Here is a 25,936-nt window from a genome sequence, read left to right on the forward strand (position 1 = left end):
GGGGCAAAGAAAACACACACACACACACACTTGAGAAACACAGGAAATAGAAAACTGAGGTCTAAGGGTGTGAACAGCTAAATTCCTTGAGGATATTAAAGCAAGTCAACAACATGGCTCCTGTGTATCAGTGGCTTTTCTGGTTTGTGAATGAGTAATATTATGCATTAGCACAAAAGCATCCCCCCTGTTTCAAGTGAAGGAAAAGATAAAACAGGATTTCCAGCACTTCAAAGACCCTGGTCTGTGCCAGACTGTATAAATCTACATCGCTGATACGGCTCTATCTGCTGCCGCTGCAGGTTGCACAATGTGTGTTTGAATGCTAATGTGGTAAACCACATTCATGTCATACATCAGGCCTGTGATCAATTACAATAGATATTGATCATGAATAAGCAGTATCGCCATTAATGGTGTCCACCTCTGGTCAGGAGTGAGCTGATGCAGCTGTGATGCGAGCTGTCTGCGGATCAGATCACTCATTTCATTCTGATCACAGGCCCTTTGATCACATGTGATTTGGTTGATGCTTTTATCTATTGTGTAGAGTGCATTCATTATTTTGAATAACGTGTGGACAACACTACGGAAACCCTTTACCCTGATAGTGAATGTGACGTATTCCTATGAAAAGTACTCGATTGAGATTTAGCATTGCATTTTAATAGCTTTGTCAGTCACGTTTTTATACGTTGTTTTTTTTCCTTATTGGTTTCTGTGAAAAACAATAAGAAAAATCAACTTCAGATGCGCCAAACGTCCTCAACCATCCTAATCTTATGGAAAATGATGAGTCATGTTCATCCTTTGGAGGTGTCGGGCCGACTGTAAAGCCCACTAAACACTGTAGTAGTCCAATCATGGTCATTTCACAAAGAAATCTGTGAGATTGGTGCAGTTATTTCAAGCACAAGTAGCCACATTATCATTGTAAGTAAACATATAAAATCTGAAAGGCAGAAAAAGTACCAAAAAAATTGATATATATATGAAGTTTGTCCAGAGCTGAGACCCACCTGTCTTTGTGTGGGCTTCAAATCCAAGGCTGGCTTGTGAACGTCTTTGCTCTGATGACAGAGGGAACTGGGATCTGGAGTCGGGATTTATTTTAGGGATGTACACAGTATCTGATTGCAAACGGAAATTCAGCAGCTCGTTGGACAGCTGATGGAAGTGTTCACTCTGTGACCTGCATCTCTGCTCCAGGTCACAAACCTTGACCTTTGATAGAGAAGAAGAGAAGAGGGGGGGGGGGGGGGGGGGGGAGAGGGGAAGGTAAAGAATGATTCATGAGGGGAACTTAACACACAAAGCATGTAGGGCACTTCATCACATGTAATGTTCGGATGTTAATTATCTGAAGAACAGCCAACGATTCATCTATTAATGCTGATCAAACACAGAACCAATTAGAAGAGGATCCCTACAGAGGCTGTTTCATTATATAGTAGCATGTTATTTTGAAACCACTGCAGTCTAATCAAAGGATGTGTGAAGTCAAATGCACTGCTGCAGCTGCTCATATACAACGCGGTATAACTCTGATAACAAAGCCTGAGTACTGGAAAGATTTAAGAGGATTATTAGACTCACAGTATAGGAATTAAAGACGCCATATCATAGATCTCATATCACAGGAAGTCAAGGAAGATGGATGGGATGTATGGTGAATATAATAGTACTCAATCTAGGCACATATGGATTCTCGATTTGCACAAAATATCCAGGAAAAAGCTTTAGTGATTTGTGGAAAAATTCACAAATGAAACTATTCAGGGGGGAAAATAAATACCTGAAACATTCTGTCCTTTTTGTTCTGCTCAGACAAAATGGAGGGAGACAGAAATAAGTAAAGAAAGAAGAAAAATTGAAAGAAAAAAAACACACAACACAGAAATGAAAACGTTGCAAAGGAGGAAAAGATAAAATGCAAAACAATAATATATTTATCAATACAGACAAATATACAAAAGCAAAATTAAAGAAGAAGGAACTGAATAGAAACACAAATATGTGTGTTTGTCAGACTGAAAGAAGCCTTTTAAGCACAAAATAAGGAATGTACACAGAAAGCAGAGTCAAGAGGTTGGTTTGTTTTGTATACCTGTAGAAAAGAGTGTTTTCACATGAATGTAAGGCCTGTGAAAGGGACCGTGAATTGATTTGATGAATTTGTGAGAAAGTAACTCCAGTGGAGTTTCCATTTCTCTGTCCAAACTCTTGATGTTTGTCGGAGCCAAACTAAGGCTGCTTGTTCAGCAAAACCGTATTAAAGTGCTTCAGATGGATAATAACCTGACCTCACTCGAACTACATTCAGAGGAGTCGGAAACCTATTGTCTTGACAAAAAGGATTAAGAGTGGAATGAGAAAATAATTTAAGTAGATGATCCAGTGACAAGCATCTGTGATGAAAACAGCAGGTCGGAGATTTGATCAGAGGGGAATCTGGTATGCAAGGTCAGCCTGACTGCAAGATTAGAAGGAAATATTGTTAAGTTTGAAAGAATATTTCACAAAACAACAGTGAAGAAGGAACAAGAAAGAAAACACAGAAGCTGAGCCACTGTTTGTTTTAAAATCTCAAATGTATCGCTCACAAACAGGTACCGCGGTATTGGATAACCGACATAGTATTACAGTGTTTGTCCACAAATAATACCGTGTGCTGACTTTTGAATTGAATGTAACCACCTGTTCATACCCTGGAGATTTGTAAAAGAGGAACTGGCGCATACATATGACAAACTCCTTTCATTTACCCATTGTTCTACAAATTGCTTTACAAGAAGACATGAAAAGGGGACAACAGAGATAAGAGGCAGACAATGATGTTTAAAAGCAAGTGTAAAAAGTATTAAATAATTGGTAAAGCCGGAGAAAATAAATTGAGTTTTAATTCAGGGGGGGGGGGTTTGCGGAGAAAGAGTCATGGGCAGTACTTTCTTTCATTCTATTGTGGGGATTTTTAAGGCACTTCATAGAGCATACTTCAGAAATGTAAAACTATAATGGCAGAACGTAAATAAAGTAACCAGAGTTGGGATGTAGTGTGTGTCCCCCTCTATCTCCTGTTAGTGTTCTTGTACCTGCTGTCGTGGGACAACTGACCAATTACATCTTAGCAATTGAACAAAAAAACCTCCTTCACAACAAGACCAACCACTGTGTAGTTTGTCCCTACTGTGTTATTTATCCAAGAAAAAGGTGACACTGAGTAAAAGATCTTTGTGTGTTCATGTTACCTAACCTCTCACAGGTGTAGTGCTTCTTCATGCTCTTGGTCAGCTTGGACCTGAGCTTGCAGAGAGCAAACAGAAACACACAGTGGCACCTGACACTGTGATCACAGTGCATGAGGTGAAGATGACAGCACACCGCTGACATACTGTCAACACAATATCCTGGCAGAGACTCAGTGGTTGATCACAGCACTGGCACATGAATAGATTCTAGATGCTACTCCTGATGGCACGGTTCTGGTGAGCAGTAGGATTTATTTTGGGGTCTGTTAGTGTCTAAGAAGTGGCTCCAGGCATCATGAAACATCCTTTTGTTTAGTTGTACATTACTGGGCCTTGGCCTAGATATTTGTTTGGTCTTTGAACAGACACCAATGCACATACAGGACATTAAGCAGGTACATGGAGACAACAAGCATGAAGACCTCACAGACTACTAAAGCTTCAGTCACTGTTCAGCCCTTTATCAAAGCCTGTGTGGTCTAGTCCAGTGGGTATGAGAATATTAACATATCAGTCATTTGAATAAGCTTTTTTTTTTCTTCGCTTTTTGTCTGATCTATTTATGGTGTGTAAATCATTAACAGGAAAGGACACTGCAACAAGACAAGAAATACAATGTTTGAAAGTAAATATTTGTTCATTTAACAATTAAAAATGTAGGATTGAAAAAGTAAATCAGGGTGAATTATGAATGACAGACATGAAGAGGAAAACATCCCCAAACTCCTTAATTACAATATTCTTGCATAAATTAGTGCCACGCATTTGGGCCAGACTTGGTAAACAGAAAGGCATATAATTAGCATTTTAGACATTTGAAAAGCCTTAGAAGTTTACAAGGAGTTTAAATGTATCAACAGCAAGAAAGGCAACACTTTAGGCAGAGAGATCTTTGTCACACTATCTAACAATATGAAAAGGTGTTGCTGCATTTTCTCAAGAAATCTGCAGATTTTTTGAAAGCTTTCTGAGGTCTTTTCATCTTTCTGATACAGTATCAGATATTCAATGACAGTGATTCAGCAGAAACTGGTCACTGACACATCAAATACTGACAACAAGGAGGGAGACAGAAAAAGAGTAAAGAAAGAAGACAAATTAAAAAGGTACAGATACATATACAAAAAATATATAACATTAAAGAAGAAGGAAATAAACAGAAACACAAATATGTGCGTTTGTCAGACTGAAAGAAGCCTTCGAAGCACAGAACAACGACATTTCACAAAAAGCAGAAAAGAGGTTGGTTTGCTTTAACCTACACAGCAGTTTTGTATACCTGTTGAAAAGTGTGTTTCCCCATGAATGTAAAGAAACAGGCCTGTGAAAGAGACAATGAATTGATCCAATGAATTTGTGAGAAGAAAGTAACTCCAGTTTCCATTTCTCGGTCAAAACTCTTGATTTTCTTCCGAGCCGATTGAGGATTTTCAGGATGTCATAATGATAACAAATAAGATTTCAATAACCAGTTTCAAATGTTTGCCTGTATCCGTATGGCCGTACCTTTTGCAGTTGATTGATCTCCTTCTGCTTGGTGTGAAGGGCCACCAAGGCTTGCTCATGCTCCGTCTGCAGCTGCTGCTTCAGCTCCACAGCCTCTTGCATATGCTGCAGGAGAAACAGAGAGGATGTGGCTTTGTTGAAGGATGTTATTTACACAGTATATTTGACAGTATCGCACTTCAGGGAAAGAGAAACCAAAACATTTTTCTTCCTTTAAATCTAAATTGATTTCACTGTGAAAGAATGATACAGTATGGGATGTGTATCCCATTTGTAATGTATATCTATCAGATGCAGCCTACTCCGAAGTGACTCAGACGAAGCTGTAACGCCTGGTCACCCACGCTGCTCCTCAATCTACCCTTTCCCAAATTAGCCAAGTCATGACTATACACTATCTTTCCGGAGTCACGACCAGCTGTCGCATCTAGCAGAAACAGAGTTAAGGCCATAAGATGTTTCAGAGGGCTTAGGAAGAAAAGACAGCTTAAAAGGCTCTGACATTCATCATTTTCTCTCTGTGTTCTCTCTGCCTTGAAAAAAGGAAAGAAAAGCCTCTTTACCTCCCGGAGTGGCTTCGAGGTGTCCTGAGCAGGCAGCCGCTGCTTTGCATAATCAGGAAGAAGTTTTAAGCTGCAGAGCACTGGGCTGGCTGAGAGGCTGTCACTGCAGCCTTAGTGAACACTTTCTCTTCTTTTTTTTTAAACTCATGGATATTTAGGGAAGGCTTGATGAACTAACCTACATTTTCAGTAAACAGCCTGTGATGTCATGTTAAAACAGACTTCCTAATCATACTTTAGGCCATAACTCAAAAGATATCTTTTAGATATACTCATTCAAATTGGCTCCAACACATGGGCTGTGCATATTCAGAAAGTATTAAAGGTGGGGTAGGTCATTTTGGAGAAACCAGCTCGAGTGCGCTAGGAATTTAAAATACACAGCCGGAAGAAATCTGCCACTTCCTCACAGAGCCCCTCCTCCAACACACACGAACGCACACATGACCAATGAGGGCACGAGATAAGTTTGTGCACAGATGGAAGGCTGACAGGCAGGTAGGCCATCCAGTTACTTTAGCCGGGCCGGCTCAAATGATTGGTCGTGCTTTTTACAGCGCTACGGCTTCCACAGATGACATGTTTGTATGGATTTTTTCTTAAGATATTCATTGCTATCGGGATGTTAAGAACATTCCATGGAATATAACAAAAAGTGTATCTCGAGCCGGTTTCTCAAACTTACCTACCCCACCTTTAAGTGTAATGTAATGTCTGGTAGGAAGTGGAAAAACTGTTGCAGACATTGAGTATAAGATCAAAATAACAATATGATGGCAACTTTATCTCTTTAAAAATGTTGGAAAATGTTTAATATCAGGGTTGAGACATTGTTTAATTGCTATTAGAACCACTCCTACACAAACAGCATTACAAGTAGAAATGGAGAATAAAGCCATAGTTAAATGACAGAGTAAATGCAAAAGGAGGATCACAACAAACAAGAGACACTGAGACCCTGCTGCTTCCTGCAAAGCCTGCAGCTACAGAGATGAGGAGGGAATTTGTGTGTACACAATACTGTAAAGACAAAGATCTTGAGACGGGGGATATGTACTGCCTGGATGAGCTGTAAACCTGACACCTGAGATTTGGACTCGACTATTTACAGATCCTTGGTACTACTGTATATGTAGTGTGACTCACGGGATGAAGACTGTAGGTATAAGCCTGCCACGCAGTATTCTCTCCCCTCCTGTACATCTGACAATAACTCCCTTTGTTACCAGATTATATAACTTTAAAGTCAAGATTGACAGTTCTGTATCTCATTAGCTTTGACTCAAGAAAAAGTCTGTCTTTCTTTCTTCATGTTGCATCTCCTCCATCTTGCTCTCTCCTCCCCACTTCGCCCTGTGTAATGTTCTCTAAATGTCTCTTTGTCTTCATAATCAATACACAATAAGAAAGTGACAAACCTTTCTTTGCTGTATTAGGGTGCGGGTCAGTTTTTCTCAGATGGGTACATTTCTCTCTCAAGTATCCTGACATACACGCAATCAATAGGAGATGCAGGGCGGCGAGGATTTGTAATGAAAGTGCCTCTCACGGCGCACTGAGACTGTGTCTGATTACTATTGGCAGACCATAACAGGGTGGAAAAAAAGAGCCTCTCCATGAATGCAATGACACTTCACCTCATGAGTTGCCATACCCTTCTTCTAAAGTTTTTGCAGAAAACCAACACCTGGGAGATGGAGATTTTCCCCAAAAGAAACAGCAAAAAATCTGGGTCTGAAAAACCTCCAGATCTGATGAATTGTGCGAGGAGAACAGAACCACCGTAGTGAGCGAGGGATGAATGAGTGCAGATTGGAAAGCTGGAGAAATGTAGTGAGATATACAGTATGTCCGAGAAAGAGCGGACAGATAGAATCAGTGGTGATAAAGGGTTTAGATTATTTTGCTTTGCCTACTCAGCAGAAAGATACGTGTAGGGTCTCTGAGACATATAGCTCGGTGGATTTCTACAACAAATGACGGGAGAGATGAAGAAGAAACAATTTCACATTCATCTTATTGAAGCCTGAACTAAAGTTTGATTAATTTACATAATCTAATCCATAACTGCAGATCATTAAATGTGAGCAAAGAAAGGACTATATGAAAAATGGCACATTGGAATCCTTTGAGGAATAATAATGTGTTTTTCAGAAAAAAACTCTCACCGACGGCTTTACCACAATACTCAAAATACTTGGTGTATTTATTTGGTGTGGATCACATGGACTTTTTTTAAACTAAAACTAATACCACAAAGCAGTGGAGATGACTCAGAACTCAAAGTTGTCATAGTTAGAAATCAAGTACATGATTTGCCAAAATGTTAAAGGTTTAAGGGGATATGAAAAAACGTTCTGATTGCTTGTGCGGTATCTAGAGTGCCTGCCTACAGACAGACTGGGAAATAAGACAAAACAAGTCATAAAACATCGTATCAAGCCATTCAGATTTGGCTCCACTTCCTATGTCCCATTGAGGCTCATCAGAGTTTTTTACGGCTTGAGGACTACCTTTGCAAAAGTTATTTTTCTTGCAAGTCTCTAGGGGTGTTTCTCAATCGCGAGGAAGGCTGCTCCAGAGCCACTATTTCAAGCATACTACGTCATCGAGTGCCGCCGAAGTACTGTTCCAATGTCCAGCATACTTGGAATTCTACCGAGCCTGGCGTACTTCGTTTGGAGAAATGTCGAGGCTGCACATGTGTAGACTCCGCGGCCTTAAAATCCCCACAATGCTTTGCGCACGGACCAATTTCCCCAAATCTGTGGCGGAAAATGTGAGGCAGGGCCTCTCATATGACACACACCTGCACACTTGCTAACCTGTTCCACTCTTTGTTTTCCGAATGCCAGGAAGGATTCTTGCCTCGCTTCTGAAGCAAGATGCTCGGAAGACATGTGCTACCAAGCAAGCGTACTCGAGATTGAGAAACACCCCAGGTCTCTTTGATTTAGGTCGGGGACCTTAAAGAGACAGGCTCAAAAATTAGGCTTTTACATCAGAGGGTAATAAATACAGGTACATTCGGACAGACAGTATAACATCGAGTAATAAAATGTAAAATGAGCAAAATATGTGCCCTTTAACTGATAGGTAAAAGGGTGCTAATGCGAAGGATGCTATGATTGGAAATTAAACAAAAACGTATCACATTGTTTGTATACAAAATATAAAATGCATGTATTAAATGATGATTGCACAGAAGCATTTAAGCGATGTTAACATTAGAGTGTTTATGGGATCATGTGAATGAGATGATGGGATATAGCAACATTAGCAACAGCTCACCTTCAGCACCTGCTCCAGGTTCTCCACTCTGCCTTGGAGGTGGCTCTTCTGCTGCTGGGCCACGTCTCTCTCCTGGCTCACGACAGCTAAGGTCTGTCTCAGCTGGTCACAGTCTGATCGCACCTACGTGAACAGGAAACAAGTCCCGTTTTAAGGGAGGGAGGGAGAAGAACAAGATAAAAAGAGCAAGGAGGTTAAGAGGATTATAAACAATATAAAAAGGTAGACACAGGCACCAGGAAAAACATTACAATGCGAGAGGATATGCTTACCCTTACATACTTTAAGGGGAAAATAAGTTTGGTAACTTCTACAAGGTTTGTCCTTGCAGTAGACCTACTGTTTATATTCATGAATAGAGGCATTTATTTTCTTTTTTAGCTGGAGGGTTGATTGGAGTACATAGTCGGAGGAGAAATTAATCAGCACATTTCAATTTAGGCTTGATGAGAAAGAGCTGCTGACTTGAGCGTTCTGCGTCTCGTTCCTTCATCAGTCAGAGGCCTTGAGCTAAGCTGGTTCCTCTAAAGGTGGCCTCTCAGGATCAAGCAGAACCATCCCTCAGCCATACACCAATCGTCTCATTAACGGGCAAAAGAGATGAGTAGACAAAAAGATAAGCTCACTCAAAGTGCTTACTCTCTGACTGTTGCAAAGGCAATGAGTTTATTCATATCAGGAAATGTAGGACAAGTGCTCAAGTAGCATCTAAGCTATGTCCCGTTGGACAAGCAGCTAAATTATCATTGTTACACATTCAAACACATGCTTCAAAAAATCATTTATAATACACTTAATTTATGAGCAAAAAGAACCTCAAAAACCAATCTATAATTTAAGAACAGATAGTAAGACATCAAATATAACCTTAAAAACTGTGATCTGGGAATCAAACCAATAGTTAGCATTTTAGCCTATACCTTCCATATATAATAAAATCCAATATATGTTAGATACATATTCTGTATTATTCAGTAAAGGGCGGCTGGTACTGAAATTCAAATTTTAAAATCATTGAATCACTTTATGGAGTCCAATATAAGACTAACAATACATACTATGATTTTGAGTCAAACTTTTTGTATTCTCTTTTAACTCTAAACTGTCTCCGGAAGATGTATTATCAGTTTCTGTGATAACTATGTGACATGCCATCACCACCTTCCTATTTCTCTTCCCTTTTTTATTCCATAATTTTCTCTCTATGCATCTTCCACTATTTGCAGCCCGTCACTCTCATTCATATGAGACTCGACACGCTTTTTCATCTCTGTGCCCACCTTGGCGGTGCACAGATGGCATCTTCTTGTGTGGCATGGTGGAGCAAAATCTCCGAGCTGAGTCCCTGGACACGTGTCATATGTGCCCCCATTGTGAAAGTCACCATTAGCAGCAGAGAAGCTAATCGCCTACCGTCTGGGTCTGTGTGTTTATGTATGCATGTGTGAAGTGGGGATGAAGGCCGATTACGGGAAAAGAAACGCAGCAATGATGTGTGTGTATGAGACGGAAAACATGACATTAATAGCACATGTATACATCGTTGGCGTGAAGAGGCAACACATGATAACACATATAATGATGGTAACCAGGCTGCAGATGTATTGATCTACAGAGATTAATCACAGCCAGCAACGTATGACTGATGTTACAGATATTTATAAGACGTGTGCATGTGGTATGTAGCCCCTATGATTAGTAGTGCCTTATACAATATATTTTACCATTGATCATAGCATGGCCATTGATCATCAGTGTGTGTGTTTCCTTGCTTTCACATGTGTCAGAGCCATACCTGGTCATACTTGGACGTCTTCAGGTGGTGTGTGATCAGCTCAAGGTTCAGACGATTTTTCTCCTGCAAGGCAGCATGGAGCTTTGCTCTCTGAAGAAGGAACAAGAGAAACAGATGAGAGTTAAGTGTGTTGTTACATTACGATACATTATCTTCCTCATTGCAAAGACGTTCCTGTCTGACTGCATCATGTATGCGAGCCACACACTGCAACTCCATCTTAAAACTATTATATAAGTGACAGATGAAAGGGCCAGGTTAGTGCAGATCCCTCCCTGTGTGTGTGTGTGTGTGTGTGTGTGTGTGTGTGTGTGTGTGTGTGTGTGTGTGTGTGTGTGTGTGTGTGTGTGTGTGTGTGTGTGTGTGTGTGTGTGTGTGTGTGTGTGTGTGTGTGTGTGTGTGTGTGTGTGTGGCTAAGCTTTTCTCCAAGACGCTGTCTGGAGGACAAAACCCACAGCTGCATACTGTCACCCTCCATTTGGTATGTGGCATTAGGAGTGGAGGGGGAAGAGCTGAAAGACGAGGGGCACACAGGAAGAGAGAGACAAGAGAGAGATGGATGGAGGGATGGTGTGGAAGAGGAATTGGGAAAAGGTTTGAGGGAGAAATATTCAGAAAAAGTAACAACCCGAGGAATTTGAAGGATGGAATAAGGGAGAGTCAGTTGAATGCTAAATGATAAGCTAACAAGTGCACTTTGTCTCCTGCATCTCAATATGAGATTAAGTTTCATAACACGTAAAAAGGATTGAAAAGAGGTGTGCACTTCCTGACTGACTCGCCACTGCCCAGACCCAGGTTCTGAAGTTGTCATGCCGCTGGTGCTGCAGGTACTCAAGCGTTACATAATTACGCCAGACTCAAACTAGGGCAACGCTCTCCTCCTATCACAGCTCCGAGCATTCAAGAGTGATTTCACTGCGACTGGTCATATCCTGGCTCATAATACCACTTCATGCTAGTGCACTAAGCTCAAATTGCTGATTGTGATCCTCAGAATAAGAACTATAATATGTTTATAAGTCATTTATAATAGCAGTTGGGCCTTTTTGTTTGAATAAAAAGCAACAGGAGATGATCACAGTTTTTATTATTGCAGAACGTAAAAGCAGGATCAAATGTAAGGCTTTAGGATAAGTAGGGTTTGTTTCAACATGTCTTATTGATCAGAAAATATTGCCCCTAAATAAAAATAACTAGATTTATAGTCTCCTTGAAAGGATTTAATCTAATTGCCCTATAAATATGCGTTATAAACTGGTGAAAACCCAATCTTACATACATTCCAGCTCCATAAAGCACAGCTGTGTTGTTCTTTCTCTACACGCTTGATGTAAACACTGCGATGCATCACACATACATGCAATATGTTCCTGATTACTATCATATAGACCAGGGATCACCAACTACATTTGTCCAAGGGCCAAAATGTATCCAATAGACACTATCGCAGGCGATTTTCATATAGTCCACAATGCTAGTGGAACATGCTCAGCTACTGCGGACCTTTAATTTATTATCTGAAACAATGTAATAACTTTTAAAACTTGTTCCAGTCACTTGACCAAGCGGCAAACTGTGGGGTAGAGCCGGGAAGCCAATACGGAAGTGCCACACATTGCAGTTCATATATTGGCCGATAGGCGATGGCTGCAGAAAGGAGCAATTTCCATAGACCCCCATGTTAAAATGCCCGATTTTACAGCAGAAAAAAACATGTTTCTACCCCTGGCTCCATACATTTTATTATCGATATAGTTAGATTCCACCTTCATGATTATGGATCTGTGAGTGAATTGTTTTCTAACGCGACCCTTTATATTTATATTAGGTCTTAAAGTTTGTGCATACATTAGGGCGTGGTCACTTTGATTGACAGATACGTGCCTCACTGTCAGCTAACAGCAACTTGTCCAATCTGCTAGGCTACAACCATAGAGGCTACAACGTTAGTTAGTTGTAGTTACTGTACTTGATCCTTTAGCTGTGTTCGTGGTGATCGTGCCTGTTAGGGAATATTGTTACAAATACCAGATAATTAAAATGTCGTGCTGTGCGCTTGAATGTACTAACAGATCTTCCAAGAAGTCTACTTTCAGCTTTTTTCGGTGAGTAAAATGATAATATTATACATGTTAACCCCGTTAGCAGGTGTTTGTGTGCTTGTTAGCTTAGCCTGTTATGTAGCTTATTAGCCAGCTAAGGACGTAACCCTTTATACATATATACAGTTTAGTTTATGATTCAGCCTTGGGTAAGACTTTTATACTATATGGCTATGACGCCCATAATGCTAAACGGGAGCAAATGTTAAAAGGGGTGGGCCGCCGGAGTCCACGCCGCCGAAGCTAACGGGGCTGCAGGGTGCTAGCTCGCTAGCGCGTGCCGGCGGCCGTAGCTAGCACCCTGGGGCTCCGTTAGCTTCGGCCAGCGGCGGAGTCCGGCGTTATAACTGGAGATCAAGGAATGCATCGTAACGCGGACTTGGTTCGCCTGCAGCCCGCTGTAGTATTAGCTAAATAAATGATGTTGAGCAAGGCTTATTAAGCTGAACACCGCCACAATTATTCTGCTATGTATCGGTACTTATTTTATTTTATTAACGTGTGAATGACAAGCATTAAGAATAATACCAAATAGCTAATTATCTTGCAGATTGTCTCGTTTGATTATGAATGTAACGTTTATATAGTGGAACTACACTGTTTTATCAAAACCAAAGTGCCACGCAGTGACTTGGTATGCATGTATTTCAGCAGGAAATGTGCAACCTAGATGACATTTACCAACACAGACTATATAGAAATATTTGTAAAAGTTGTTCATGCGTTACTAAGTGAATATGGCATTAACCCTCCTGTTGTCTTCGGGTCAAATCTGACCGATTTACTACTTTCATCAATCATGTTTTACATTCGATTGATACTGAGAGCATGTTAGCTTAGCTTCTTAGCCTGAGCTAGGACTCGAACGTCACGCTCGTTGGCAGCAGGTCCCGCCCTGTCCCGCCTCTTTGCCCTTATTTGGAGAAGGCGGGAGAAGGCGGGAGTTAGACTCTGACGACACCGTCGAGCCGTTAGTGGCCGACTCCGCCTACTAAGGGCTTCACGGCAACTCTGCAGAATCCTATGGGTGACGTCACGGACCCTACGTCCATTTATATATACAGTCTATGGTTGGAGCATAAGAGAACATCGACGGTGACGACCCACTTTGATTCATTCAAACATTCGAAAATGGCTTTCTTGTCCGCAGCAGCAGAAAGCAAACAACTCACGTTCACCGAGGCATCAACCTCCAAAACCAGTGGCGGTTCTAGAACATTTTACATGGGGGGGGGCAAGAGGTCATGCCAGGGTGGCATAGGAGGGCGGACAGTATGTGGTATTTTATACTGTATATAACCTATTTATTGTTAATTCATGCCCTAACACAAGTGTTCTTAATGCACAAAAGAAACAAGGTGTTCAGACAAACAATCGGGTGCCCTTTGAGTCCCCCAAGCTTACCTCAACCATTTTAAATGAAAGGAAACTACAAAATGTATTTTAAAGCAATGTAAAATTAAATATATATTTTGTTTTAAAAAAAATTGGTTGTCTTAGACAGACATATTTGCATGTCCTCACTAAGCATTATTACATATTAATTTAATATTAAACAAATCAAAATGGCCAATTATCCTAACATGTTGCTGCTAATATAATCATCAGCTTGTCAACTTTAACTGATCAAAATTTAAATCAATTCTGAAAAAATACTTGAATTATCTATGAAATTGTAATATTGTCCCTCAGTTTGTTTCAACCCCGTCACGCCATACCATTTACCCTCCTATTAAAATAATGGATCAGTCCATGTGTGATCTGCATTGAGGGAATTACATCACAAAAGTGTCAGTTTCTTCTCTTACCTATATTTCAGTTTTTGTATTTTCAGATTAAGATTGACAAGCTCAACATTTCAACTATGTTGTATGAATTAATAATAGTAAATAATTGTTTATTACAAAAATAAACAATAGTTTTGCAAAATATTACAATGTTGTAATGTCCTTGACTTCCATGTGGTGCCATATCTTAGCTAAACAAGGTCTCATGCTACTTTTTGTCAAAAACTTCAACCATGTTACATTTTTTCAAGGAAATTCCTAGTAATTATTTATATTTTGTGCCTGAGGTGGGAACATGTAAGTAGTCCACTACCAGATGTTATGACCAAACATTTTGGTTTCATTTTTCAAAGATATAAAGACCCAAAAGGCACCCGATTCAGAGAATACTCAGAATTCTGCATACTGTAAGTACTTAATTATAATTAAGTACACAAATGACATCACCCATCTCTTCAGAGAGCTACAGGTGACCTGTGCAGCAACACATTTCAATCAATATTTGTCAATACTAAGAGCTGCTAAGATTGTGCTGCTGTAATGGAATATATAAGGAGAATAAGAACATACCATGTGGTCCAGCTGGAGTTTCCTCTGCCTCCTGATCCCTGCCTCTGGCCCTCTTTCTGATACTTCATCTTTATTCCTCACATATATTTCTTCTTCTTCACTAATGTCTTCATCTCCTCCTCTTCCTCCTGCTCTGACCTTCCTGGTCTCTTAATCTCCTCCTCTTCCTCCTGCTCTGACCCTCTTGGTCTCTTCATCTCTCTTTTCCTTTTCCTCTTTCTGTTCGTCCTGATCACTTCTCATATGTATTTTTGCTGTTGTTGAATCACTCCTATACTCTGGCCTGCAAGAGTCTACTTGTGAAAAGCACTGGTACAAATGCTTGTATAACTTTACACGTTAGGGCCATGTAGCCTAGCTAATATGTAGCATATCATAAATATAACATCAGAAAGTATTGATCAAGCGCACACAGGCAGCTGTGTTTGGATCCAGTTTTTACGGTAAAGGATGTATCCTGGTTTCATTGATCTGGCTGTGATGTGTAGTTTACGTGGATTTAATAGGAGGCTACCGCGTAGTTTAACAAAGTGATCGATCTCCCAGCTAATGCTGTCTGCGTAGTATTTTGTAACGTAACGCCCCAAACAGCGCCCGTCTGTTAAACGCTATCGATTCAAATGGCAGCGTTTTATTAATATTTAGTTTCAAGCACTCGTCCTTAGTAAAAACAAAACTAGTGGAAAGGGAAATGCTCCCAGGGGAAGCTGATCCATAGGTGCTGGGACAGCTCACTCCCTCTCTGCAGCGATGTGAGCCGCGGTCTGTGTGAACGCCGCTCCACAGTTTAATGCAGGGCCGTAGCTGCGTTTTTAACGGGCCTAAAATCATAGTTTAAAATGATTCACTTTTAACTAATGTAATGCTTGTTTTGTTGCTTGAGAAGCTTGTGTAAATAGTGTAGGTTTGTTTTAGTACAGTTTTAGGGAAACACAAATTAGGGGGGCAGCTGGGGGGGCAAGGCTCTACAGTGGGGGGGGGGGCAGCCCCTGTCCAAAACCCTTTCGAGGGCTACAAGAAACGAGGTGAGAAGCCTACAAGATTGAAGCTGGTCAGATAACGAACAAGTAAATGAAACAGAATGAGGCGGAGAAGTGTGTGTGTGTGTGTGTGTGTGTGTGTGTGTGTGCGAGTGTGATTAAAATAGCCCAATTGCTTTTACAATAAATAAACATTGAATGTGTTTAATTGAATAGTAAAGGGGTTTAACGTTAGTGGCAGGTTGTGTGTGAGAGAGAATAAATAAATAAGACAGCACAATATTTATTTTTTCCGCATATTTCGCAACTTCCCGCAATTTCACCGCATAAAATCACATAAAACCCTGCATGTTTGATCGCATAATCAAGGATTTTAGCCCACATAATCAAGGATTTTTGCCCGCGTTTTTCTGGAGGGTCTAATCATATACTCGAGCAGAAGGGGAGTTCAAGCATTGTATGTCAGCGTCTGCACAGGAGAAGTGCGGCTCAGAGGTTTATGATCAAATGTATCAGTGCAAATCGAGTGAACTCAATAAACCCGAGCTGAGAGGAGAGGAGAGAGAAACAGACAACGTGAGGGGCCAGCCTGGTTCATCCATCTCTTTGTGTGCTTGTAGAGCTGTCGGAGGTAGACACAATCACACGGAGACACAGATAGAGAACAGACAAGGACGGGAAGACACAGAGACTGGCGAGTGAGTTCACTGGCTGCTCTTATTGTGTAACGCTGCCGCCGCATCACATCACTGCAGACCACAGAGCAGCTAGTGCACTAAACCACACCTAGCTACAGTAGCATCCACACAGGATTCTGTTCTCCTGCCTTTCGCTGGTCATTACGGGGACACGGCACGTCATGAGGTGGCAGCTCTAGTGGTCCTCTGCGCTGACATCCCAGGACATGGCGTTGTAGCTGACATTACATTACATGTCATTAAGCTGAAGTTTTTTATCCAAAGTAACTTAACCCTGAAGACACAATAGAGAAAGAAAAGCAAGAATACTGCATTAGCTTTAGCCAAACTATTGTTAGTGCTACTGCAGAGACTAAGCCAAACCTTTTAAATGCTACAGACAGAAGTGAGATTATGCGTGCATTTGAAACAGTTTTCAGTGGAAGATCTGTAGACTTTCTGCTGTCCTGATAACGATGGGTAGCTCTAGCTCATTTCTCAGTTTTGAGCCAAGGAATCAGACAAGCGCTTTTTTGTTGAGGGTTACCTGGGTCTAAATGGCAGTGAGGGAGTAGCGTCTGATTTGCAGATGCAGAGCAAAGTGCACATGCTGGACAGTATCGTTTGACCATGTACTGGATGTAGAAAGGACAGGATGCAATCACAGCTCGTCAGGTCAGTACCTGTGTCCTAAAGCAGATCGGAGCAGCTAGTGGAGGAGACGTCATGTCCTTAATGTAATGCCATTTGCTTAATGTCTTTCATTTTTTGTAAAGCACTTTGAATTGCCTTGTGTTGAAAGGTGCTATATAAATAAAACGTGTCTTGCCTTGCCATAAGGAAGTGCAGCTGCGTTCAAAAGGAAGGTAAAGATAACTTGAAGGTTGAGTGAAAAGGGAGTAGAGGGTTTGGTTGTGGCTGCATGATAACAAAAGAAATAAAGAATGACCTTTTAAAGGTTTCTTTTTAAGGGCCTCGGGAATGATGTCTGCATCTCCACTTCCTCCCACTTCCAGTGAATCACACATTCACAGCTCTGCCTAACACGTCGTAACATTTTGTAAACACTGCTATACTGCAAAGGGGACATGCACACACATTTCTGTGCCAATTGTAACCTTCAATGTGTGTGTGTGTGTGTGTGTGTGTGTGTGTGTGTGTGTGTGTGTGTGTTGAGATCCATATGTGCATGCAGAAAAGAAATGGACAGGCTTGCAGAAGAGACCTCAACACCACTAATGACTAATTCACTGACAACTTCTTTCTTCCTCCCTCATCTGCCTTTTCTCTCCATCTATCTCTGTCTCCCCCCTGCACACACAAACACACACACGTGCACTTTCCCTTCCGTCCCCCCCATGCTTATCATTCAATCCCCAAACCCACTCATTTAGCTGCTGATCTTAAATCTGCTCCACTCACTGTGGCCTCTCGCTGAAGTCCAGAATATACTGTGCATCAAGCCGATCCCATACCTCAGTCTCAACTAGTGTTGTCACGATACCAACATTTTGGTTTCGATACCGATACCAAGTCAAGAATTGCGATTCCGATTCTTTTTCGATACTTTTCTTAAAAAAAGGTCTTAAATGTAATTATTGTGCTTTATTTCACACCAGAACCATAACACAAACGTTTAAACAATGAGAACAATAAATAAAATAAATGACAATAATTCGTATTAAATACAATTAAAACATTTCTTACAGATAGGCCTCGTGGTGTCCGTAGGCTTGCCCTCACTGTCAGAGATATAGCTCAAATACTTCCAAATTTCGCTTCTGGAGTCTTTTTTGTCAACAAGCCGAGGCACAGCGGCAGTTGCACTCCCACTTGCAGCCATGCTTTTTGTTTTCTCACATGCTCTGGCAGCTAGCGCGTGCAAGAGAGAGGGGAGGCACTTAGAGCGTGCTTGAGAGGGGAGGGACTGCAGGCACGGAGCAGAGCGCTGAACACACACGGCTCTTATTAAAACAGCGCTGCTTTCTCACCGGAGTACTTTTCCCCGTCATTCTTAAAGTACCGATACTAATGAAACGGAGGAATCGTAACGTTTTTAACGGCAGGGTATCGCGGTACCTTTCAAGTATCGGTACACCTTAGGCTGGCCACAATAAAAGGCCACTCTGAAACGTGCAGTTTTGCTTTATTGGGGGGGTCCGAAAACCAGTCAGTAGCTGGTGTGAGGGTTAGGGTTAGGGTAATGTTGTGAATCGAGTGGCCCATGGTGGTGGTGGGGTTATGGTATGGGCAGGCGTATGTTATGGACGACGAACACAGGCCACTCAATTCATAACATTACCCTAACCCTACCCCTCACACCAGATACTGACTGGTTTTCGGACCCCCCCAGACCCCCCCAATAAAGCAAAAATGCACGTTTCAGAGTGGCCTTTTATTGTGGCCAGCCTAAGGCACACCTGTGCAATAATCATGCTGTCTAATCAGCATCTTGATATGCCACGCCTGTGAGGTGGGATGGATTATCTCGGCAAAGGAGAAGTGCTCACTATCACAGATTTGTGAACAATATTTGAGAGAAATGGTTATTTTGTGTATATAGAAAATGTTTTAGATCTTTGAGTTCATCTCATGAGAAATGGGAGCAAAAACAAAAGTGTTGCGTTTATATTTTTGTTCAGTGTATTTCCTCCGATTCCTACATAATGTCTCGTACTGTAGCTGGCGCTTCAAACATATTTCTATTTTATAAATAGAGCATGTTTGATTATCAAGATAAAAAAAAGGTATGCAGGGTGGGCTTACTGTATCAGCTCATTGATCAAGTTGCCTTAGAGAGCAAACCTAGGCAAATAACGCGAGGCACTCGATGAGATGCCTAAACAAACAAGGATTTGCTCAGATCAGCTGACAAAGCAGAGCAGTTCTCCTGGAGAAGAGAAGAGCAGCAACACCAGAACCTGCTCATCAGATTATCACGGCTGCTGTGAATCCATCACAACTGTGGAAAAAAAGGCTTTTATAGACCCTCTAACGTTTTTACACTAACCCGAGTGTTTGATACAAGAGAAATACATGTTGGGTGGAGCATCGCTGCAGTTCAGATAATCTTCAATCAATGTTTTGCCCCGGCCATGTTGTAGATAAAAGAGGTCGAGCTGTATCATACATAACACAATTACAACATATTAGATTTAGGCAGTGCTTCTGGTTATTGTAATATCATGCGTCACTGCATCACTGTAAAAAAACAAATCTGCAGCGTAATGTTTTATATAAAATGAACTGTTTGATCCGGTCCAAACCAGAACAGGAAGTTACTTTGATCTTTGCAGACAGATGTCATTTTATATCAAATGTTCAGGTATTTCCCACTGGGTACTCATTACCTGATATTAAAGAATTGTACAGACAGTAATTGAAAACGATTGAATATAATTGACCCACCTGATCACCTGACATGTATTCATGATAACAATTGGGCTGTATATGAAATCCTTTTAAGATAGTCCCTTCTTCATTAAAAGGACTTTATTTACTTCAGTCGTCATAGCCGTTTAAGCACTTAAGGCTTTAAATCATGACAACAAATCTTGAAGGATTTATGCGTATTTAAGGAAGTATTAATTATTTGGAATTATAGATGTGCCACTTAATAATCAAACGAACATTAAATGGGAATTAATTGCAACGTTTAAATCTTGCCTTATGTAAACCAACAGAAAATTACATGTTGGATTATCTTAATTTAGAAATATATGGATCACATTCGCAATGTTATTTATTGCAGAAGAGTAATTGAGTAAGCCGGTAGCGTATGCGGTGATAACGCAGGATAGATAAAGGAAGAAATAATTGGTGCATTAGGAGATTTCTACATTCGCTTCTGCTGATCCTAATTTTTTTGGTGGGTAGAGGATTGCTCCTGCTTTCTCTCAACTCCCAGCGGGATTGTCATTAATCAGATGTCACAGCGAAACACTTTGTTCCACTTAACTGTGGGTGGAAAGACACCAACGAAATCTGCTGTCTTTAGTGGGAGCACGTGGAGTCAAAGACAAGCAGAGGTGTGCCATGTGTCCATCCAATGTAACAAGTGAAGATATGACCTTCATGTCAAATATATGGAAATATATATGCTGCATTCTGAGGTTTGCTGCATTTGATTATACTTTATAATAAAGTGTTTCCTTCCAACAGCACTTCCATTTTGAAGGTAAGTTTGGAGAAGAGATCTTATTAGACCTCACTCAACCCACAGATAAGCATAATCTCCTCTCGATTTTCTTTGTAAGTTATATTAAGAACAGAGTAGGCTGCGTGCTAAAGTATCCGAATATTAGAAATACTCTGATATATCAAACGGGTAACATATTTCACGGCTAACTACTAAAATGTGTGCAGAGTGGTTTAGTAGGACTACAGGTAATGTTTATGTGCATAGACACACCCGTGAGTATGTGTGTGTTTCTGTGTGAGAGATTGGTATGCACTTCTGTGGAAAGACAATGAGCAAATGGAGTCAGTCATCAATGTTGTCCAACCACTTATGGCTGTGGCAACATCAGCTGGTCAGGAGCAATCAGGACCATGGACAGCTCCTCAGCATTTTTTAAAAGGAGGGAAGATGGTGACAAATGCCGGAAAAACCTGTATGTAGAATCTTCCTTACTGCGCAATGCCACACCTTTTATTTTGCGTATTGTATCACATTAAAGCACTGCATATCAAACGCTGTAGGAGTATCATTTATACATGTTAACCTATTTAAAGCCTTTATAGGATCTAACAACTCATTTGAAATATGGGTTACAGCCTTGCTACCAGTTTCACGTTTGTTTCAATCAACATTTGGTTGTGCTCATTTCCGAAAAGCATAGCAAAAGCCAAGCAAAGGTTGCAAAGAAGACCTGACTCATGAAAAACAGATGTAAACTATTTAAAATATTCACAAAATATCTAGTTAGAGGGACACACATATTGATTTTGGTGACAATGGGGCATCGTTTCGTTATATTTTTATGATGTAATGAAGTTTTGAGCTTTGCCTTTTACAAAAGCTGACTCAAGGAACATTTTCAAAATGACTGCAATTGTAGTACCTTATTGCTGGAGTAGCACAAGTTTATTTTCACGATGATGGATCACCTACCTAAAGAATAATTCAACCCCCATGCCAAACTGAAATGAAAAGAAAGCAATAACTGGCTGGAGGGGGACAACATCTATCATCTATCTATCATATCAAGACAGTTTCAAGAAAAAGGTTTGAAGTTTGAGAAGTATGAAAATGTTACTGATGGACTACTGTACAACATATAAAAGCACCAGTATGAACATGTAGATTGAAAATCAGTTAACAGATTGTATCCAAATGAGGACACGCTTTCAAGGTTGCCTCTAAGGTAGTTGAACATTGTACATCCCCACTTAAGGTAGTGGTTATGAAAATGAGATCCATTTTAGAGATGTGTTGAGTAGCTCTAGCCAGGTCTTCACTGCAGCAGAAAGGTGATGTGTAGCAGAGTGTGTCCTCTGAAGGGCTCACTAGGTGTTTGCCTTTTCATAAGAGAATGTGTGACTTCTCTCCCACTTAATGTTCTGCCAAACATCAGCTTCTTTGGCACATGTTCAAGTCTCAAGAGCATTTTGAGATCAATTGTTATAATGCTGTTAAGACTGTGCATTACCTCTGGTTTACAACAAGTGCATGACACCTGGGCAGCTACTTTACAAGAGCGGCACAGAACATTCCCAAACAGCCATTCCCTTTCACCTTTAAGACATGTAGTGTTCAGGTGGGCCAGATTTAGACTGCAACTGTTTGTATCGCTTTTCTTTCTTTGTGCTTTTAATGAAGGGCAGTTCACAGTGAGTGTTACTATAATGTCACCAATAGATTATTCATCAAAAATATTCCCCTATGTGTTCCTCTCAACCTATGAATATAACGCGTCTCCACAGGTGCCTCATTCATAAAACATAAATGTGCGGCTAATCTTGCTTTTGTGTGTGAGTGAGAAACACACACACACACACACACATATATGTCACACCCACCAAACCTAGAAGGCAATGTCGAATAAGTATAAACTGTGGACCCAGATGGCAGTGAGTAACATCGATATAGTGAAGCGTGAGTTGGAGTGTGTGAGTGTTTGTGTGCATGCAAGCATGAATGAGTTGCATAACTAGCATCTCCAGGCATACACCCGCCTTAAGCTCTTGTGCATCCACAATGTTCCAGACTCCCCATCTGAATCCTAAAGATTCAAAATCTCTTAAAATTATTCATGTGGCAAGAAGTACTCGCATAAAAACACACATACACACTATTAAGTTAAAACTGCAAGTTCTCACGACAAATGACACCTTTAAAAAAATGTTAGGAAACCCCGATGGATATGTAAATAGAGGTCTTAAGAAATATCCGAATATAAAATATGTGACTCAGACAGATTAAATGAAATTGGATAAACTAGAGACTGAATGGAAACCCAGCCTACGCAGTCAAAGACGTTTAATTTGAACAATATCTCCAGTCCAAAAGATTGAATGTCAGGTCAATGTGGCAGCAGAATTGTTTGGCACAGTCAGGATCTTCTTCAAAACTCAGCAATCAGTTGGTACAGTCTCCTGTGCTAAGGGAAACCACACACTCAATGTTTGCTAAGAACGATGTGTTCAAAGACTGTGCACAAATTCTGTGATATGTAGTAGTGAAGCGCCCTGGTTTCTCTACATCCTGCAGTGTGTGTGTGTGTGTGTGTGTGTGTGTGTGTGTGTGTGTGTGTGTGTGTGTGTGTGTGTGTGTGTGTGAACTGCACTGCCAGCCTCTCACAGAGCAGGAGACAAACCAGAGTTTTATGGAGGAGAGAAGACCGAGGAGAGGCAGGGAGAGGCCGGCGCTACCGCCAGGAGAGATTAACTTCTCCTCCACGTAACACACATCCTCATTCACCTCACTCTTCAACCTCCTCTGTCTCTTCTCCTGTTACTCATGCGAGCGCTGCCTGGGTTCTGTAATGTTCCTGCCTGTGTATGTGTTTATATATATATATATATAGAGTTTATAGAGTGTTTGCTTGTGTGTCTACATAGGTGGTCAGGGATGCATGTTAACATAATAGGTATGTCAAATAAAGTCAAGATGTAGTCCCACATCGCGGGAAAGTAGCTATATTTTCAAGTTTTCTTAGCAATTGCAATTTGCATTATTATCTAAGATCGCCATTTCAATGACATCCAGATATTGTACTTTCATGATTATCAACTTTCAGGGGACATCATTTAAAATTGAAGCTACATTTGTTGCCAGAACAACTGCAATCTCTCCTATCTGGATGTAAATCCAATCTGAAAGTGCTCCTAACAAGGCCAGGGAGGAAAACAGAGCCCATGTGAGCATATTCACTTTGACTGATATGTAGAGGTGCTCCAGCTGTACTTTATGAAGAGGGCCCTCGGGGGGGACACACTGGCCTCTCCGGAGAATACACATGCCCCACGGGGAATATTAGGGCATGTGAATGTGCAAATTGAAGAGTGTGTGTGTGCGCTGTATGTACATACTGAGGGAGCAGGCAGGGAGAGTGAAGCAGGGCTCCCATGACGTGGGCAGCAAAGCTTCCAGTCACATTGATGACATAACACATTTGATGTGAACAGGACCTATTGTTCCCTCAGGCCACACAGAGAATATCAGAGGGCTGGAAAATAAGTTTGTAGGAAGATCAGAGCAATGCTAATGAGGAGCCCAAGAGCTGGTTCGGGATTACATGTGCTTCGATGGACCTGCATGCTCACATAATGCTTGGATGGAACTTAATGCTCAGAATACAAGTGCACACACACACACACACACACACACACACGCATGCCTGTATATAAACACTCAAGCACAAGCAAATCCATAAAAAGACTCACACACACGAACGCCACCCGGGTCAGGGACGCACACACATTCCCCACATGATTCTATATGTGCATACACATTCGCACAATTCCCACAAATACACATTCACGTGACCCCAATCTGCAGCAAAACACACTGCACAAGCTACTAAATAATTTACATCTGACCCCATTGCACAGTTGCTCAAATGTACAGTATGCTAGGAATTCACTGACAGAGCCTCAGCAGAGATTTCCTCACCACTGCTTTCTATGAGGGTTTACATTCAAGATCTATATTTATTCAAATACATTAAATAGCATATTTTGTATGGATATCTCATCCAAACAAAAGGGGGAACTAAATGGTGAATGCAGTGGTAACAGCATAAAACTTGTATTTTATTCTAATCAGCAGATTCTTGCTGAACACCGTCCTCTAACAAAGACAAAACCCTTGCAGTGGGTTATGTAAGTATTGGTCTCGTTTGATGTCATGACTGCAAGTAGATTTTAGAATTCATTATAATATTTTAGTTAATATCTATCAGGTACTACACATTCAAGTCCCTGAGCACATTTCTTAATTGACTCAGGTCAGAAAACCAATGGCTACTGTACTGTTCCTTTAATTAGATCATGAGTATTCGTCACTCCTATACAACAGATATATTGCTCTTCCGTTGCTGTTATTACTTTTTTCCTTCCCGTTTTACTTTTTGCACTCAAAGCGATTAATAACATTTGATTTGAAAAGGTTTACATAAATAAACCACGGCTAGCTTTACGTATTTGACAACCATTTGTTCCACATACATTGCACAAGCTATGAAATGGTTCCTCCTGTGAGCAGAGCAGCAATGCAGCTGCCGTGCAACATGTACAAAAGCGATGAATCTGCTGCCATGACTATATCGCTAGCCTTTGAACAAAACATGCAAAGCTCCATGAGATAATCTTTTAGCGACTTTGGTTTCAACAACAAAAATTGGACAATGAGACTTTGGGATTTAAAAAACTCATTTACGGAGGCCAAAACTGAAACTCATCATCCAGACACTTAAAAGGTTTGACTGTATAAAAAACAAAAGTGATTGTCCTTTACTTTTCTACTTGAATTTCTGGTCAGGACTTAGTGGTTTGAATTCTACAATGGCTCCTGTAACAGGAAGCATGTGACCGAGTTTGAGGTCTCAAGTGAGCAGGACTCAGTGGCGCAGAGCGATAGGTGACAGTTACAGGAGCACAGGTCCTGTCATGTCATCTGTATCCGAACAGGCTGGTCTGTGTGACATTGTGTACTCTCCCCTGACCTCCCTCCTGTCTCCCTCCTGTCTCCCTCCATCTAGTTGCCCTTGGTGTTCAGTCCACCGTGATTTTGACAGAAAAGAGTTGAAAAGGAAGAAGAAAAGACGTCCTAAAAAAAAAGGTACAGGAGACAGTGGGAGACAATAAGTGCTGCAGAATTAAAGTCCTTTTTTTAGGCATGCTCCTTTGCTAAAGGGCTCACCTCGCCTGGCAGTGCCATGCGGAAAGTATGTAGCGGTACAAAACCAAACA

General features: G+C 41.0%; 1 protein-coding gene across 1 annotated transcript in view; it reads right to left on the reverse strand.

The window, feature by feature from the left end:
• The window catches only part of si:ch73-287m6.1 (RIMS-binding protein 2), a 60,986-nt gene that overhangs the window by 19,480 nt on the left and 15,570 nt on the right, over positions 1–25,936 (reverse strand). Inside the window, 4 exon segments of the mRNA XM_034198131.1 lie at positions 1,020–1,224; positions 4,755–4,859; positions 8,609–8,731; positions 10,404–10,493. Coding sequence (XP_034054022.1) covers positions 1,020–1,224; positions 4,755–4,859; positions 8,609–8,731; positions 10,404–10,493 — 523 coding nt within the window.

This window comes from Gymnodraco acuticeps, unplaced genomic scaffold, assembly GCF_902827175.1.
Source record: "Gymnodraco acuticeps unplaced genomic scaffold, fGymAcu1.1, whole genome shotgun sequence".
Lineage (NCBI taxonomy): Eukaryota > Metazoa > Chordata > Actinopteri > Perciformes > Bathydraconidae > Gymnodraco > Gymnodraco acuticeps.